Raw genomic sequence first — 19,944 nt, 5'->3', positions numbered from 1 at the left:
TTTTCCCATGAAACTGTAAGTGGATCCAATTTCACTCATTCGTTTCTCCCTCCCTCCAGCCTCTATCTTTACTGGAGTCTACTGCGTGCCCGGCGTGGAAGGGAGGGTGGGGAGATACCACACCTCTTTCTCTGGGTTTTGGCCCTGATTTCCAGCGTGGCCACCCGGCCTGTGCCACCACACCCCTAAGGCTGGCCCTGGTTGTCAGGCTTGTGGAAGCGGAGAGGAGACTGGCCCGGGCCTCCCGCGCCAGCTCAGTCTGGGCAGACTCTCCAAACCTGGCTGGATCTTCAACTTGGGAGGCCCGGACTCTGCTCCCCTTTGTCAAATATGAGGTTTTCTCCTTATGAATTCCTTTCCCAAAATTCAAAGAAGAAGAAAAAAGAAGCAGGTCTCCAGGGGTTGAAGTTGCATACATTTTTTTAATTGAAAGAAGTCAGCCTCCTAAGTATTGCTTTTATAGGTTTATCAAAGTCCAGCATTCATACTACTCATATTTTCTAAAAATATTTCTGGCCAGAGGAGAAACATGGCCCTCCCTGGGCATGATGGATCAGTTTTGGCAACTTGAGGAACAAGCAACTTGCAATGAATAAGTCAAAACCCTGCCCTAAGCCGACACACTCCTCGCCTCTTCTCCTTCGGAGTCGCTCCCTGAAACAGTCGCTTGCCTCTAAGATCAGCCTGGCCAAACCCAGTCAGGCTCAGGGCTCCATAGACATCAGCCGGAGTTGCCTGCGCTACTGTGTGTGTGTCCGTGGTTTGAAGTGTCCTCTTGGAAGTTAAGGGGGGAAAGCAGGTGCAGTCGGGGACAAAGAGCAGGGAGGCATACTGTGGCTGGGTTCCTGTAAACATCCATCACAACTGCAAAAGGTCAGAAGCCAAGGCAAGGCCATCTGTGCAATGCTGCAGGAGGGTGAGGTCTTCGGACATCCCTGCCTTCTCCCTCGGAGGAGGGGGACAAATGCCTTCCCAGCCTCAGCACTCAGTCTCAACCTCTCCGTCCCACAGTCCTGGGTCTGAATGGGAACCTCTCTGTTGGCACAGAACTTTCGAAGGGAGCAGACCTAACAAGAAAGAAAAAAGGGTGTTACCAACATAGAAGCACCAACTGATGAGGGTCTGGACCCATCCTCGGGGCTTCAGGAGGCTCCTGGTCAGCCAGGGAAGTCTATCCCTCACATTCAGGGAACCACCAGAAGCTCCAGACTCAGGCTAGGACTGTTTTCTGATAACTTTTATTTAAAACTCCTTTTAATGGAGAGACCTAGTGCCGTAGGCCACATATAGACATTACAAGCCCCACCACCTCTCCCCTGGCATCAGAGTGCCCTGTCACCCCACAGGCCACCGCAGGTGCCACCAGCAGCTGAGGGGCATGCACTCCCCACGGGTGCCGCCAGCAGCTGAGGGGCCTGCCGCCACCACAAATGCTACTAGCAGCCAAGGGGCACATACTCCCCATAGGTGCCACCAGGAGCCAAGAGGCATCACTACGTGCGGTTGCCAGGTGCCGCCAGTGGCAGAGAGCCACCAATCTACTGGCTCCACTGCAGCAAAAACCCCTGGTCCCACTGCCAGGGCTAAGAGCCGCTAGTACTCTCAGACCACTGTAAAGGATCCCAGATCCAGGCACATGACCCACCCGGACCCCACGCCCCTGGACACAAGACTTACTCCTGGACCCAGCCGGACCCAGCCGGACCCAGCCTGCCCCCACCCAGCCCTGGAACACTAGACCAATAAAATGGGAAGACAAAGAAACAACACCCAAATGAAAGAAAATGAGGAATCACCAGAAAAGAAACTAAATATAATGGAGGCAAGTGATTTATCAGATACAGAATTCATAGTAAGCCCTAGCCAGTTTGGCTCAGTGGTTAGAGTGTTGGCCTGCGGACCAGAGAGTCCCGGGTTTGGTTCCCACTAAGGGCACGTACCTCGGTTGCAGTTTGTACCCAGCCCCAGTTGGGGTTGTGTGGGTGGCAACCACTCAATGTGTCTCTCTCACATCAATGTTTCTCTCTCTCTCTTCCTCCCTCTCTCCCTCCCGTTCTGGCTGAAGATAAATGCAAAAATGTTCTCAAGTGAGGATAAAAAAAATTAAAAAAAAAAAAAAAAACACAGAAAAAAACAGAATTCAAAGTAATGGTTATAAGGATGCTCAAACAACTTAGTGAGAATTATAAGCAACTCAGTAAGAATTATAAAGAACTACACATAGGCATGAAAAAAGAGGTAGAAGCTATAAACAAAAGTCAAGTGGAAATGAAGAATGACATAGCTGATATAAAAAAATACTTTAGCCCTGGCCGGTTTGGCTCAGCGGTTAGAGCGCCAGCCTGTGGACCAGAGAGTCCCAGGTTCAGTTCCCGCTAAGAGCACATACCTCGGTTGCAGTTTGTCCCTGGCCCTGGTTGGAGTCGTGTGAGTGGCAACCACTCAGTGTGTCTCTCTCACATCGATGTTTCTCTCTCCCTCTCTCCCCTCTTCTCCCTCCTACTCTATCTGAAGATAAGTGCAAAAATGTCCTTGGGTGAGGATAAAAAAAAAATACTTTGGAAGGATTCAATAGAGAGTAGAAGAAGCTGAAGACTAAATCAGTGAGTTAGAAAACAAGGTAGAAAAAAACACCCAAATAGAGCAGAAAATAGGGGGAAAAATTAAAAAGCAGAAGAAGAGTTTAAGGGAACTATGGGGAAATATGAAATGTAACAACATTCGCATCATAGAGGCACCAGAGGAGAAGAATTGGAGAAAGGAATAGAGAACCTGTTTGAAGAAATAATGACAGAAAACCTCCCTAACCTGGTGAAGGAAACAGTCGCACAAGTCCAGAAAATACAGAGAGTCCCAAACAAAATGAACCCAAAAAGACCCACACCTAGACGCATCATAATTAAAATGGCAAATGTTAAAGACAAAGAATCTTAAAGGCAGAAAAAGACAGTCAGAAAGTTACCTACAAGGGAACTCCCATTAGACTGTCAGTTGATTTCTCAATAGAAACACTACAGACCAGAAAGGAGTGGCATGAAGTGTACAAAGTAATGAAAAGCAAGGGTCTGAAACCAAGACTACTCTATCCAGCAAGGCAATCATTCAAAATTGAAGGGGAAACAAAGAGCTTCTCAGACCAAAAAAAGCCTAAGAGTTTACTACCACCAAACCAGCACTGCAAGAGCTCCTAAAGGAACTGTTGTAAGAAGAAGAAATAGAGAAAAAAAGGAACACAAGTATAAAAAATAAAAATGGCAACAAATAAGTACTTATCAATAATAACCTTAAATGTAAATGGCTTAAACACTCCAATCAAAGACATAAGGTAGCTGAATAGATGAGAAAACATGACCCATATATATGCTGTCTACAAGAGACCTACCTCAGAACAGAAGACTCACACAGGATAAAAGTGAAAGGATGGAATAAGATTTCCAAGCAAATGGAAACAAACAAAAAAAAGCAGGGGTAGGAATATTCATATCTGATAAAATAGACTTCAAAATAAAGGACATAATAAGAGACAAAGAAGGCCATCACATAATATTAAAGGGATCGATCCAACAAGAGGCTATAACCCTGGTAAACATGTATGTACCCAATATAGGAGCACCAAAATATATCAAAAAACTTCTAGAGGACTTCAAGGGAGAGATACAAAGCAATACAATCATAGCATGGGGACTCTAACATCATACTGACATCATAGAATAGATCTTCTAGACCAAAAATCAACAAGGAAACAGAGACCCTAAACAACGCACTAGATCAGATGGATCTAATTGACATTTACAGAACATTTCATCCCAACGCTACAGAACATACATTCTTCTCTAGTGCACACAAGACATTCTCAAAGATAGACTACATGTTAGGACACAGACTAAGTCTCTATGAGTTCAAGAAGACTGAAATCATATCAGGCATCTTCTCCAATCATAATGGCATGAAACTAAAAATCAATTACAATAAAACACTCGAAAACATTCAAACACATGGAGGCTGAATAGCATGTTATTAAACAAGGAATGGGTTACAAATGAGATCAAGGAAGAAATAAAAAATTCCTGGAAACTAATGAAAATGAACACACAACAACACAAAGTTTATGGGACATAGCAAAAGTAGTCCTGAGAGTGAAGTTCATAGCATTACAAACCTACTTCAAGAAACATTTCTAATAAAGTACCTAACCCTACAACTTAAAGATTTAGAAAGAGAACAAAAAGAAAAACCAAAAGTACAAGAAAAGAAATAAAAAAAATCAGAGTGGAAATAAATGACATAGAGACCAAAAAGGCAATACAAAAGATCAATGAAACCAAAAGCTGGTTCTTTGAAAAGATAAACAAGATTGATCAACCTTTAGCCAGACTCACCAAGAAGCAAAGAGAGAGGACACGAACTGATAAAATCAGAAACAAAAGAGGAGAACTAACAACTGACACCACAGAAATACAAAGGATTGTAAGAAAATACTATGAACAATTATATGCCAACAAATTGGACAACCTAGGTGAAATGGACAAATTCTTAGAATCACAGTCTCCTAAAACTGAACTGGGAAGAATCAGAAAACTTGAACAGACCAATAACAACTAGGAAAATTGAAACTGTAATGAAGAAACTTCCAGCAAACAAAAGCCTGGATCTGGACAGCTTCACAGGGGATCGTTACCAAATATTCCAAGAAGAATTAATACCTGTTCACCTCAAACTACTCCAAAAAATTCAAAAGGAAGACTTCCAAGTTCTTTCTTTGAAGAGCTTAATCCTAATTCCAAAACCAGATAAACATACTACGAAGAAAGAAAACTACAGCCCAATATCCATGATGAACATAGATGCCCAAATCCTCAACAAAATATTAGTAAATCGGATCCAGCAATATATTTAAAAATTATTCACCATGACCAAGTGGGATTCATCCCAGGGATGCCAAGGCTGGTACAATATTCACAAATCAATAAATGTGATATACCACATAAACAAAATGAAAGATAAAAATCACATGATCATATCAAATAGATGCTTAAAAAGCATTTGACAAAATCCAGCACCCATTTCTAATAAAAATGCTCAGCAAAGGGGAATACAGGGATCATATCTTTGTATAACAAAGACCATATATGAAAAACCTACAGCCAATATCATACTCAATGGGCAAAAACTAAAGGCATTTCCCTTAAGAACATGAACAAGCAGGGATGCTCACTTTCACTACTCTTATTTAACACAATACTAGAAGTCTTAGCCACAGCAATCAGACAAGAAGAAAAAATAAAAGGGATCCAAATTGGAAAGGAGGAAGTGAAACTGTCATTATTCCCAGATGACATGATATTGTACATAGAAAACCCTAAAGTCTCCATCAAAACTATGCTAGATTTAATAAATGAATTTGGCAAAGTAGCAGGATACAAAATTAACATTCAGAAATCTATGGCATTCTTATACACTAATAATGAATATTCAAAAAGGAAAACAAAAAAAAAATCCCATTTACCATTGCAACAAAAAAATAAAATACTTAGAAATAAGTTTAATCAAGGAGTAAAATATCTGTTCTCAGAAAACTACATGACATTGAAAACAAAAATAGAGTAAGATATAAAAAAAAGCAGAAACATATACCATGTTCATGGATTAGAAAACTCAACATCATTAACATGTCCAAGACAGTATGCACAATTAATATTCGAAAAGGAGGCAGGAGCACACAACGGAGAAAAGAGTCTCTTCAATAAATGATGTTGGGAAAATTGGATGGCTACATGCAAAAAAATTAAACTAGACCACCAACTTACACCATATATAAGAATAAACTCAAAATGGATAGAAGACATAAATGTAACTTGTGAAACCATAAACATCCTAAAAGAAAATGTAGACAGAAAAATCTCAGACATCAGACATAGTAGAATTTCACTGACAACACCTAGAGCAAGAGAAACAAAGGAAAAAAATAATAAATGGGACTACATCAAACTAAAAAGCTTCTGCATGGCAAAAGAAACCAGCATCAAAATGAAAAGGGAACCCATTCTTTGGAAGAACATATTTACCGATGATACATCAGATAAGGGGTTAATATCCAAAATATATAGAGTACTAATACAATTCAACAAAAGGAAGACAAACAATCCAATTAAAAATTGGGCAGAGGATCTGAATAGACATTTCTCCAAGTAGGGCATACAAATGGCCAGGAGACATGAAAAAATGCTCAACATCTCTAAACATCAGAGAAATTAAGATTAAAACAACTATGAGGTATCACCTTACATCTGCCAGAATGGCAGCCATCAACAAATCAACACAGTAAATGCTGGTGAGGTTGTGGAGAAAAGGGTACTCTAGCACACTGCTGGTGGGAATGAAGATTGGTGCAGCTGCTATAGAAAACAATATGGTGTTTCCTTAAAAAATTAATAAGGGGCCCTGGCCGATTTGGCTCAGTGGTTGGAGTGTCGGCCTGGGGTCTGGAGAGACCCGGGTTTGGTTCCCGCTAGGGGCACGTACCTCGGTTGCTGTTTGTCCCCGGCCCTGGTTGGGTTGTGTGGGTGGCAACCACTCGATGTGTCCCTTTCACGTCGATGTTTCTCTCCCTCTCCCTCTCCCTCCCTCCCCCCCCCTCTCTCTCCCTCCCTCCCACTCTATCTGAACAAAATATGAAAAAAATATCCTCGGGTGAGGATAAAAAAAAAATTAATAATGGGACTGCCATTTGACCCAGTGACCCTACTTCTTGGGATATATCCTAAGAAGCCTGAAACACCAATCAGGAAGAATACACACACCTCTATGTACATAGCAGCGCTATTTACAATAGCTAAGATCTGGAAACCACCCAAGTGCCCATCAGTAGATGAGTGGATAAAAAAAGCTGTGGTACATATACACAATGGAATACTATGCAGCTGTAAGGAAGAAAGATCTCTTACCTTTGAGACGACATGGAGAGACCTGGAGAGCATTGTGCTGAGCAAAATAAGCCAATCAGAGAAAGACAAGTACCACATGACCTCACTTATTTATGGAACATCATGAACAAAATAAGCTGAATATCGATAGATCCAGAGACATGGAAGTAGGGAATAAATTGACAAACTTTGGAGGGAAGGGGGATGAGAGTGCGGTGGGAAGAGATAAACCAAGAACTTATTTGCATATATGCATAACCAATGGACACACAATAATATGGGGAAAGTAGGAGTGAGGAGGGAGGGGGGGGTGGAGAGAAAGGAGTCAATGGAGGGAAAAGGGAGTAACATTTGTAATACTCTTAACAGTAAAGATTTAAAAAAATAAAAATAAATAAAGCATATGTCCCACTGACAGCAAAAAAAAAGAAAATAAATAAAACTCCTTTTAATAAATGTGCCTGATTTCTAAGGACTCTGGGCTGAAGAACCAGTGCAATTTTACCTGGGAGAGAAAGACTGTCCATTATTGGGAAGGAGGGAAGGGAAATCCTGGTACCTGAGAGAGAAGGGCAGCCCATGCAGGGTTCACCCAAGGATCTGCCAACTGATGAGCTACAGGGCAGCTGAGCAAGCTCTGGTAGTGGGCAGGGCTTGGCAGCACCTCTCACCATGGCCAAAAAATGTTTTACAGCCTGCAGGAAGGCTGTACTTAGCAGCCCCACTTAGCCGTTTCTCCCAGGACACGGCATCATCCTCACTGCCAGGCTCCTCGAAGGTCCCCACTCCCTGTGCCCTTCTCTTTGTCCACTGGTGCCAGTGTGTCTGCAGCATCTCATACTCCTATGCCTATCCCACTCCCACCCTGAGCCACAGTTCTGAGTCTCATCTTTTCCAGCTCAGACAATTCCTTCTGCAAATGTCATCGAGCATCACATAAAATTTCTGTTAAGCACCCAACATGTCTTGTTCATCAGGGCACTATTGACATTTGGGGCAGGATGATTCTCCAACGTTGGGGAGCTGTTCTGAGCACTGCAGGATGTTAGCAGCATCCCTGGTCTCAGACCACTAACCACTAGCAGCACTCCCAGTTACAATGACAACTAAAAATGCCCCCTTGCTCCATTTCTAAAGACCACCCAAAGGGTCAGAACTGCTTCTACTGAGAACCATGCATCTCCTGCAGGTGGAAGCTGCCAGTAATTTCTAGGATAGCCTCCCAAGTAAATGACTGGCACTTGAATCTTCATCTTAGGGTCTGCTCCCAGGAGAGCACACCTAAGATGGAGCTTTACACAGGTGATTTCATTCTACCCTCCTGACCAGGAGTTACATACTATCACAATTCATTTTATAAGTGGAGACTAAGAGAGGGTCTAAGGATGCCCACCTCTCCATGGCTTTGTCCCACTGGAGATCTTAAAGACTACAAAATCTCGTACCACCTATGTGCCAGGTCCTGAGCTGGGCACTGGGGACCCCACGAGAGTGTAGTCCCTGCCTCTGACACGATATAGTGAGCAATTTCAGCCCAAGGTAATACACCCAACAGGAGGATGCACAGGGATGAATGGAGCTCAGAGTCTGGGGAAAGCTGCACACAAAAGGCATGCCAGGTAGAGGGCAAGTGACCAGGGCACAGCAGGTCCTGAAACCTCCTGTAGTTTGGCATGGGGTGGGGAAGGGGGTAGAAGGCAGCCAGTGGGGAGATAAGGCTGGAGAGATTAGCAAGGGCCAGATCTCTCAAGTTTCTTGTGTCCCCTGCCAGATTCATCTCCTAGAGGCCAGCTGGGAACACATCCTTCCACTGCTCAGAGACCTTCCCCGGCTTCCACTAATGGCCCCAGCCCATCACCCCACTGGAACAAGCAGGCGGGAGGGGGAACTGGGGCCAGCCCTCTACAGTGTTCACAGGTCCTTCTCCCCAGTCTTCTGCTGACCTCCCTCCTCCAAGTACCCTCTGGGGTTCCTGTGGGGGTCACTGGTAATGCTCCTGAGAATCCTGGTGTCCATGAACCTAGAGCAAAATTCTTTCTTCAGATTCACCCTTACTGGGGCTCACTGAAACCATCTTCAAGGCAGGGGATCATGCCTGAGCCCATTTCAGACTTGTGGGGAGAGGGTGTTAGAGGGCACAGAATTCCTCCATAGGACAGAGACTCACTCCTTTCCCATTCTTCATGACAACAAACAGCCTTAAGTTCCAGCCATTCAGGCTGGTCGGAGCGCCTCTCTCCTGTGCTAATCTCTGGGCGCTCAGGTCGCCAGGTGAGGCTCCAGCAGCAGTTCACCAGCTCTTCTGTTTTCATGGTACTTACCTACTTCTATTTATGGCAAGTGATGCCAATTTTCCATTTCTGATAATAATATAAAGTTCCTCTTTTCCCAGAACATTAATTTCACTTTAAAAATTTAGGAAGTCAGTTTGAAGAAAATAACTAAGTAAATAACAGTTCAGGCAATAGGACGAAAAGTCATGTGAGCTTTGGGAGACCTTGATCCAAGTTGGTCCCACGCCACAGAAAATGAAGAGGCCCAGAGAAGGTGGCCTGCCCTAAATCACACAGCAAGTTCAGCACAGAGACATCATCCCAAGTCTCCGTATCCATGGCTGGAGTATGTACTGGGATTGCTCATCTGGGCCACCCACTGTGACTGTTAAAGATCAATCCCCTGTTCCTGACAGCAAACCCCAGAATGAGAACAGCTGACCTTGATCAAGCACTTCATATTCACCTTGTACTGTCTGCTTTAACTCATGTCTTAACTCATTTATTCCTCAACACAATCCTAGAAAGTGGGGCCAAGAAGGACCACCATTCCTGAATTTCAGATGGGGCTCAGAGAGCCTCAGCTTAGAGAATCCAAGGCAGTGGCTAACATTAGAACATGAGATGATTCCTTAGGCATTGGCTTTTCTTTTCTTTCTTAAATTGTAACCTCATTCCAGGCCATGCCTCAGAGCTGGACAGAGGGAGTGAGTGGCAGGCTGGTTTATCATTAGAATGACAGTTGAGCACTTAACTCATATTAAGTATGTGTCTCAGTTTGATATCTCTGCAGAGGATTGAGCATAAGTGAGAAAATGGCCCATGAATCTTAAGGGTGCTGGTGGGGTGATGCTCTGGACATGCTGAAGGGGGATTCTTTTCTGTAGTCCAGCCGTCCCACTGTCCTAGTTCCCTGGGGGAGCCAGGGCAAGGTCTGGAATTGGCTTGTCTGGGGTAATTCTGGCTTTGTCAATCCTTAGCTGTGTGACCTCAGGCAAGTCACCTAATCCCTGGGCCTGTTTCCTCATCTGAAAGGAAGGCTACAATGCCTACTTCATGGGCTGTTTGTTGTGAGGATTACATGATGAAATTGCGTGGGCAGAATGCCTGTCATACCCAGCACACAGGAGCCATGGGCACATGCTGGCTCCTCGCCTCCTTGTCCCTACCGGTTCCCAGCTGGAAAACATAGCAGGCAGGGCCCTCCTCAATGCTGGGGGCCTTCTGAAAGGAGCAGCCCTTTACCTCCTCCAAAGACCTTGCCTGCTGGAAACCCATTACTTGTTCCTCTTTGTCCATGTACCAAACAATTCAAGTGGCGATGTCACCACAGATGTCATCCAGGTATGATTTGCCCAGTGTCTCTGTGGTCTCTGTGACAGGGTGCGCAGTACGACGGCCTCCGCCTGGTCTAGTTGACGAGTGCTGACAAGTGCGTGGCCAGAGGGGATGGGAAGAGAGAAGCTGCCTGTCTGACCGGGTTGTCTCTGATGGAAACCAGTGTTCTGGAGAAACACAGACCAGGTTATCAAATGTGGATTCTGGTTCATATGTCAGCTGTTGATGCTCATCAGCCATGGGGTTTGTGAAGATCCTTTGTCCAGAACGTGTTTCCATTCAGTTGGTGTCCAAGATTCCAGAAGGCCTTCTGTAGGGCAGCATCTGCCCAACACCTTCATGAGTCCTGCCACACCCAAGAACCACCTGTACTGATATTTAGTATTTGCAATCAACACACCTCTTTTCTTAACTCCAAGACTTTCAAAGGAACCTTTATGCCATTATCATGAATAAAAAATGGTATCATTGCCCTGGCCGGTTTTGCTCAGTGGTTAGAGCGTCGGCCAGCGGTCCAGAGAGATCCAAGTTCAGTTCCCACTAAGGGCACGTACCTCGGTTGCAGTTTGTCCCCGGCCCTGGTTGGGTCGTGTAGGTGGCAACTACTCGATGTGTCCCTTTCATGTGTTTCTCTCTCTCTCTTCCTCTCTCCCTCCCACTCTATCTGAACAAAAAACAAAACAATGTCCTTGGGTGAGGATAAAAAAAAAAAGGTATCATTTGTCATAAACACAAGGTGTTGCTAAACATAAGCATGATGAAAATGAAACCATTAAGTCTAGCTAGATACCCCTGGCCTGGGCAAGCCTGGGCCTAGTTTCTCTGGTTAAAAGAGGAAAAGTAGCAAGTGCAATAGAGGTGGCAGAGCGCTGAGAGGTAGATGGCACTCTGCTTCAGTGTACTCACTGCCTCCCGGGGTGCCTGATGGGCGACCTCACTGGGGACACACTAGAACTATGGCTGGGAGGCCCAACTCAGCTACCTGATAGCTGGGCATCTGGGCAAGTCATTGAGCCTTCCCAACCTCAGTGTCCTGCCCTGCTTCATGGAGCTAATGAATCAGCCCCGCCCTGCCTGCTTCAAGGGGTGATGCTCAGGGGAAGCTATGGAGATGTGGGAGAGGCGGTTATTTTTAATCACCCTGCCGCCAAGTCTCCTGCCAGGAAGGAATCCCAGGAATGAAGCCTATCCCTTCCAGAGGGAACTGGAACTGGAACCAGCTCCCAGCCACCCCCAGGATTGGGGCAAGGGATGAGGGCTGTGAGGGCACCGGTTACCATTGGCCTTGGGCTGCTTCAAAGGTTGCCCACAGCACACCCTCCTTGATAACTGGCCCCTAGAAGAGGAGAGGAGCCAAGGAAAGGGGAAGGCTTCCTGGGCTAAGCCTCCTCTGGATGTGACACACCACCAACATTGACAGCATCATTTATTTTATTTTATTATTTTGTTAATCCTCACCCGAAGATATTTTTCCATTGATTTTTTAGATAAAGTGGAAGGGAGGGAGGGAGAGACAGAGAGAGAGAGAAACATCAATGTGAGAGAGACACAGCAATTGGTTGCCTCCCACATGACCCCTACTGGGGCTGGGTATTGAACCTGCAACCCAGGTACATGCCCTCAACTAAGAATTGAACCCACAACCCTTTGGTCTGCAGGCCCATGCTCTAACCGCTGAGCAAAACCAGTCAGGGCCTGACAGCATCACTTATTAAGAACCAACCATGCGTCCTTCCTTCACCATTTCACCTACTGTGCACAAGCCCTGCAGCGGATACTATCACCCCCAGTTCAAAGGAGGAAACTGAGGCCCAAGGAGATGAAGTCACTTGTCCAAGGTGTTGGTGGAGCTGGGATTTAAACCCAAATCCAACTACAAAGCCTCTAAGTCACACTTTTAGGAGGTACATGGAGATGGCCTTAAGTAACACCAAGTCACGTGAAATGAGCAAGCGATTCATTTTGGTTCTTAAGTCAATCCTTGTGATTACTTTGAGAAGGAAGTTCCGCTTGGGAGCTGGAGTATCTTTACTACCTGACTGTTGCTAATCTGCCTTTTAAACAAAGAGTAGGCCAGAGGCCCTGCACCTTTAGTTGGCTTTAATATTTGGCCCGAAGTTAATGACTTTGGCACTTCCTCTTTTTATCCATGCCCAGTGATGCTGGTTTTCTCTTTTCAGTGCCGTGAACAAAGTCACATAAAAAATAGTTTTTTAAAAATGAGGCACCAAAACTAGTAGACTTAATCACAAACTATAAATTATAAATTGAGAAACAGGAACTTCGCAGAGGAAGGAACTGGCAGACACAACCTTAGCCAAGTGATCCCGGTTAACATCAGCAGCGATGGGGCATATGTCTTCTGATAGGATGCACTCAGAAAAACAAGCACTCACTTCTCTGTGGTGTTCCTGCCAAAAATACATCATCTGATTCTAATCTCAAGCATAAGCATCAGACAAACCCAAACTGAGACATTCTACAAAATACCAGACTTGTATTCTTCACAAATGTCAGTGTCATGAGAGATAAAGACAGACCAAGGAGCTGTTCCAGAGTGAAGAAGGCAGAGACATGACAATTAAGACAAAGGGGTGAGCCTGGGCGGTGGAGCTCAGTGGACTGAGCATCATCCCATGGACTGAGACATCCTGGTTTGATTCCCTGTCAGGGCACATGCCCAGGGTTGCAGGTTTAATCCCCAGTAGGGGGCGTGCTGGAGGCAACTGATTGATGTATCTCTCTCACATGGATGTTTCTCTCTCTCCTTTCTTCTCTAAAAAAATCAATAAAAACATATTTAAAAGAAAAAAAGACAAAGGGGTGATCTGGGATTGGACCCTGAACCTCAACTCCCCTCATGTTTTATTGTGAAAGGACACTATTGGGACAAATGATGAAATTTGAATAAAGGTATAAATTAGATTGGTCCTAGGATTGTATCAATGTTAAATTTGCTTTTGACAAATGTACTGTGGTTATATATACACTGAAATATTTAGGAGCAAAAGAATATAACATCTGAAACCTGTTTTCAAATGGTTCAGAAAGATAATTATACACATATTATGTATACACACACAGATACATACACAGAGCACATGTTACACACACAAGCAAATGTGGCAAAATGTTAATTGGTACAATTAGTGAATATGGGTGAAAATACGGGAATTCTCTTTACTCTTCTTAAGACTTTTGTATAATTGTAAATTTCAAAATAGTTTTATTTTTTTAAAAACTCAGAAAGAAGGAACAATGCATGAGGCAGGCTTGGAGAACAGGGAGTAGTATTGCAAGGACAAGGGTCAGAGTCCTTCCCTGGAGGGCCCCGGCACCCCACACACCCCCAGCACTGGGTGGGGAGGCTCAGCTCTTACTCAGCTTTGTTCCCCTGACCCGTATTCCCCCTTTCTGGGCCTCAGTTTCTTTATTTGTGAGAGGGGGATAATGATGCCTGTCCTTTTTATTGGGATCTTGGTTTCCCAAAAGCCAACTCAGCTTCCAGAAGTCCTGGGGGGAAAGTCAGCAGATTAACCAGGAATACAAATGGTCAAATTGAGAGGAGTCCTTAATTTCTTAGTTCAACAGAGCAGACACAAGGCCTGTGAAGGTGTGCCTTGAATGAAATCTCATTCACCAAGGGACTGGGACCTCTGGCATCTCAGCTGTCTTGAGATACATATTGGAGTTTTCTCCTGTCCAAAGGGGCAGCCAGAACCAATGCACCCTGTGGAGAGCACCCTTCTGGGTAAGCCTCATGACAGGACAGAACTGGCTTGTCAGCAGGCCTAGAGGTACATGTACCTCCCCTTGTCACTGTTGCCTGTCTCTTGCTTGGATGACAGTCATGACTTCCTACCTGGTTTCCCCATAAGACCAGACCCCTGCCTGGAGCCCCACCAGTTGTCTAGGGGATCTCCCAGGACCTGACTCTATTGTGCCTATCCCCAAAAATGGTTTAGGTTTCTGAGTAGAGCAGTGATATGCCAGCTTCCTGTGTTCTGCTGATGGCACTGGCCAGATTGGCATGAGCAGAGCAGGTAGATCAGGAAGGAGTAGGTGCAGCACCCAGTCGGGACACTGAAGCCTGGGAAACCCTGTAATAAGGTGACCACTGGATCTGGTTACGTTTAACTCCAAACCTGAGTTTTGCCAGGCCACCCTGACTCTGGCAGCTGCATTCTCGTCTACATTCCCGGAACAGTGAGGTTCCTTTCCCACAGCCTTCCCTGTATGCCAAGATGGCAGGCACCATCAGCTTTCATCAGGAACCAAGACAAATCCATCCAGCTGAGCGGCCTCCTCATCAGAACTGCGAGGACTCTCCGCAGCTCCTAGGCCAGACGCAATGGCCCTTTCTCCTGGGAAGGAGGGAGCTCCTGACTCCCCACTCCTGGGCAATGATTAAAACTCAAAAAACAACAACAACAACAAAAAAACACCACAGAGCTGCAGCTCTCCAGGGCTCCAGATCTGGTGGCCTTTGGAGGCCACGGCACAATGGGCAAGGTCTCCTGAGGGCCCTGGACCTAGAAGGCAGAGTGAGAAGTCTGTCCTAGTCTAGACTTGGACCTACCCATCACTCAGCCAGCCACTCCTCTTTTGCTCATCATGGAATATAAATTATCAATGGGTGTAGGTGCAAGTTTATACATACATAAGGGTCTGAGTGTACACATTTTCTGTTATCTGTTAATGATAATAGTGGTTAACTTTAATATGTCACTTACTATATACAGGAATGTCTAAGAACTTTACATATATCTCATTTAATCCTCACAAGAAGGTACACTTTCATGATCTCTGCTTTATAGAAGATGAATCTGACAACAGGGAGGTATGTAGCATGCCCAAGGATTAGGATTTGAACCCAGGGCATCTGAATCTGGGGTGTTTGACCCTAACATTGCCTCCTTAACAAGTTCTCAATAAATGTGTGAAGACTCGAATTATGTAAGTAAACACATAAGAAAAAAAAAAAAAAAAAAAGAGAGAGAGGGAGCAAAAGTGACTTTTTAAATCTTGAGATCGTCCCCATTGCCTGGCACACCCCTCATCCTTAATCGGTGTTTCATGAGACTGTGTCCACGTGAGAACGAGGGAAAAAGGGCAAGATCTGACCATTGGTGTTCCTCTGCTTATGGAAAGGGGCCTGGAGATGAGGCGCAGTCAGATCATCTTTAATCTTTCTCAAAGGCTTTTCCTGCTTCTAGCCCAGCCAAGTCTAGGCTTCCCCAGTCACTGGAGCCAAGACTACCTTGGTCTGAATTTGGGAGTGGGGAGGAAGGAATGCTGTGCGTGACTTCTACCACTTCTCCAGGCATGAGTATTTCCCACAGCCCCAGGCCTCTCTAATTCCCAAGGTCCAGCCCTGTCACGTTGAAAGCTTTGCAAGGGTGTCTCTGAAATACATTTCCTGTGTTTCTGCTCAGTGTTTGCTGCAAAGTATGTAAAAACATTTGGGCTTCAGTTTTTGGTTCAGAGTATGCCAGTTTTCATTTGGAAGAGGAAGTGTTTCTGTTGATGTGGTGAAGAGATAAAATAAGACAGTCTTTACCAAGTTACACCGTCTGAAAGTCAAATGCTTGGCTTGGAGGCAGGGATTCATCTTGGGATCCCTGAAGCCTAGCACAGAGCCTGGCAGAAGAGTAGGCAGGGCTAACGTGTTGAATAAGTGAATACACAAAGGGCCTGGAACCAAGCATGGTAGATGAGTGATACTCAGTACAGGTTTTGAATGGATTCCATAGTTCTACCTTCAACAGGTGTTCTAGGTTTGTCCATGTTTCTCCATCTTTACTAACCTTGTCTCATCCAAGCCCTGGTCACCTTGGGCCTAAGCAACTGAACAGCTCCTGATTACTGTTTCCACACTTCCCCTATAGCTCATTCTGCCCACAACTGCCAAGCCATCCTTGCAGAATGTGAAGTGGAACTGTGTCATCTCCTGCCTAAACACAACCTGCTGATGGCTTCCAAATGCTCATGGCTACAGCCTCCAGATCCCACACACTAACCTCTCCTGGGGCTGCTCTCCAGCCACCACAGCCCCCTTTCAGTTGCTGGAAGAACCAACTCTCTCCCACCCGGTGGCTTTGGCACTAGCAGTTCCCAATGCTTGGGTGGCTCTTCTCCAGGTCTTCATGTCTGACTCCTTCTATCAATCTAAGGCTCAGCTCAAATGTGTCATCTCCTCAGAAGGACCTTCTCTGACCCGCCCTATCTGAAGCAGCCCATCTCTATTCTTCTATGTCACTTACTTGATAGACATTTATTGAGCACCTACTAGATGCTAGGTGCTATTCTAAGTGCTGAGGAAACAGTAGTGAGTGTGCCCATGTCCTTACCTGCCTTCATAGCTCTAAAAAATTTTTGATTATCTTGTTTGAGAACTTGTTTATCTTTCTCATGAAGTGCCAGGAGGTTCGGGGCTAAGTCTGTCTTGTTCACTGTGTTCACCCACCAAGTACTCGGTAAACATTTGTTCAATGAGAGAACCGATGAATGAATGGATGGATGGATGGATGGATGGATGGAAGGCAGGCAGGCAGGCAGGCAGGCAGACTGGGTAGTTATATAAAGGAGCTCAAATGAAGGTTTCTTTAAAGAAATCTCACTGTTAACCCCTCAGGAAGCACCTGGGCCCCAACACTACTGTCAGTCGAACTGGCCCCACCCTGAATCACCCTCTAACTATGGCGATCTTGGCTTAGAAAGTCAGAGGAGAAGTGTTAATTCAGCCTGCTTGGGACGAGTGGCATGAGTGTCTGTTTTCTAAAAGAAGCCTTTGCCCAATACCTCAGTATCCCCCTTCCATTGCCAGAGGCCCTAGTGACACTCCAGCACTGGCCAGCTGAGGGGCTCCAGCCAAGGGGTTCCTGCGTGCTTGGTGAACCCTCACCAGACCCAACAGTCTGCCTGTCTCTTTCCCATCTAGTCCAGCTGCCTCTCTTCCCTTTTTTTTTTTTGTTCTGTTTTGTTTGTTTCCTTTTCTTTCTTTCTTTTTCTTTATTTGCCTCTCTTCCTTGAGGTGTTACTTTGGCCAAGTCTTTCTCCTTTCTGAATTTTCATTTCTCTCCCACCAACACACATGTGGGGCTGGACACAGCTACCTGGTTGCAGCCCAGAGGCAGGACTTTCACAACTCAGTGCAATGATCCTGTTGTTTCTTCTGCTGGCCCACGAGTCCCTTGAGGCCTTGCATACACTGCAGGCAAAGCCAGCCTCAGCACCAACCCCCCACTTGCCTGCCTGCTCTATGAAGGCAGCCTGTGAAACTGGCAGCCCCTGCAGATTGGAGCTGCAGCAGAATTGTTGAGCTGGGGCACCCTGAAACCTGACTCCAAAACAGCAGCAAACCCAAGGCCAAAGGAAGTACAGGGTTCTTTGCTATAGGAGGTTTCTCCTCTTACCTCAGCCAGAAGCCTTTGCTCTCAGTCCCCAAGGGACCACAGGTAAAGGTGACCAGTGCTGGGTGTCTTACCTTTTGTGACACTCCAAATCTTTATCCTTCCAGGACTAGTGAGAATCCCTCACAAACCAAGGTCATCATCAAGTCAGGCTAAGGACAGGGGGAGGAGCTGACAGCTCTGCCTCAGATGGATTTGGGTGCAAAGTTTTTTTCGACAAGCTGTGGCAGTTGGTACCATGGCTAACTCAAACGCTATTTAGGCCCTGCCTCCATTCCTCTCAACAGCTGTCACCTTCTTTAGGGGAAGCTTTCCAACTAAGGGCCTAAGAGGAGTCTAGCCATTCCTGACATCCAAATAGACCTGGAGGAGGTGGATGAAGGAATGAATCAGAAGCCTGGGGGAAGGGTGTGTGTCCAGCTTGGGAATGCCTCCCTCTTCCTCAATAGCACCCCAACCCGTCCTCATCCCGCACAGAGAGGGCACTTACAGGCCTCGGAGGCCGGAGAGGGCCTCGTCTTGGAGGTCCCATCCCTGGCCAAACGGTGCCCTCAACCAGCAGCGGCGGCATGATCTGGGCGGCTGGTCCGGGTGGAAGGTTGCGGGTTGTGGGGGACTGGGGGGAGCGAGGGCTACTCCAAATAACCATCGAAGACGTCGAGCTCCGAGTCGGCATCGTAGAGGCCCGAGCCGGGGTCGGAAAGCACGCCGAGGTCCACGAGCGCCTGGTCCATGTCTTCGGGCAGGAAGACGAGGCCCACGTTGAGGACGATGTACTCCATGAGGAAAGCGTAGTATAGGATCAGCACATTGACGAAGAACAGGCCCACGTAGAACATAGAGGGCAGCAGCGGCGGTGGCACGTAGGGGACCAGGGAGCCCAGCAAGTCCAAGTGGGCCGCGACCCGGGCGCCGGGCATGCGATAGGGGGGCGAGGGCGGCAGCGGCCCGGGGATCCCGGCGAGCTCAGCTGCTGTGGCGCCCGGGCGGCCGGCGAGGGGGCAGCTCAGCCATCCACCCTGGAGCTCGATCGAGGCGGCACTGGGTCCAGGCGGTGAGACCCCCGGGGATGTGCGGTGGGCCCCTGTGGACGCGTCCAGGCGCCCGAAACGTGCCTGGCGAGGTCCCCGCACCTCCAGAAGTGTCCACACAGCCCCTCGACCCGCCCGGCGGCCAGGCGGGCCCCCCTGAGGTGGCCGGCGGCTGTCCGACTCCTCCGACGCCCCCTCTCGCAATCAGGGGCCCTCGCAGCGCCGGCGGGGACCCCACCGCGGCTCAACGTCGAGGTCCAGTCCTGGAGGCAGTCTCTCCTGGTCGGCCTGGCAATTTCTCGAGCCCCATTTGCAACTCCGCAGAATCAGCGTCCATGGCTGTAGCCGCCGCGTCGCTCTGCAGGTCGCGTTCAGAGCTCCGCCTTTACAGCGACCCCGCGCTCATTGGCCAATCGCCTCCTGGCCGCGCTCATTGGCCCGCTCAACGCCCGCGTTCATTGGCCCGAGATATCTGGGGGCGGTACTTCTTATCTCTGTCTCAGGGGGCGATGGCCTCTGAGTTGCTTTCCGGGTTCTGGACTCCTCCCTAATCTCAAATCCAATTCGCTCTGCGAACCCCCCACAGAGTAGGGGGAGTGGAAAGAAGCCCAGCACGCTTCAAATCTAGATGTATCTTAAGGCGAAAAAAGCTGAAGGAAACTGCACCATGCTGGACTTGAATATGGCGCTACGCCTTTCTGGGACTCAGTTTACCAGATGAAAAAGGAGGCGGGGTAGCGGAGGAGTGGTGGACTGTGATAGTGAAAATCTTAGGCTTTCCCAAAGTGCCAGTTTTTCATGGTGGGGATGATCCATCAGTGCCCCTTTCGTTTCCAAATTCTGGCTGCAAGAAGGACTGCCTATTGGGGAGGGTTCTGCATCATAGGGTTCAGGGACACCTGAGTAAAGAGATTCCCAGGCAGGTCAGACCTTTAGCCAGTAGGGTTGCTTCTTGTTTCTTTGTACT

The 19,944-nt window shown here is 46.8% G+C and overlaps 1 protein-coding gene across 1 annotated transcript; it reads right to left on the bottom strand.

Annotated features, from left to right (window-relative positions):
- Positions 1-402: 402 nt before the first annotated feature.
- Positions 403-19,176, bottom strand: DEXI (Dexi homolog). Its single transcript, XM_036280774.1, has 2 exons — positions 18,437-19,176; positions 403-1,067 (listed from the first exon to the last, which is right to left on the bottom strand). The coding sequence occupies exon 1, from the start codon at positions 18,864-18,866 to the stop codon at positions 18,579-18,581; it is 288 nt and encodes a 95-aa protein (XP_036136667.1). The 5' UTR covers positions 18,867-19,176; the 3' UTR covers positions 403-1,067; positions 18,437-18,578.
- Between the last annotated feature and the right edge of the window lie 768 nt (positions 19,177-19,944).

This window comes from Molossus molossus, unplaced genomic scaffold (genome assembly GCF_014108415.1).
Source record: "Molossus molossus isolate mMolMol1 unplaced genomic scaffold, mMolMol1.p scaffold_m16_p_3, whole genome shotgun sequence".
Lineage (NCBI taxonomy): Eukaryota > Metazoa > Chordata > Mammalia > Chiroptera > Molossidae > Molossus > Molossus molossus.
This window is presented reverse-complemented; position numbering and strand designations above follow the sequence as displayed.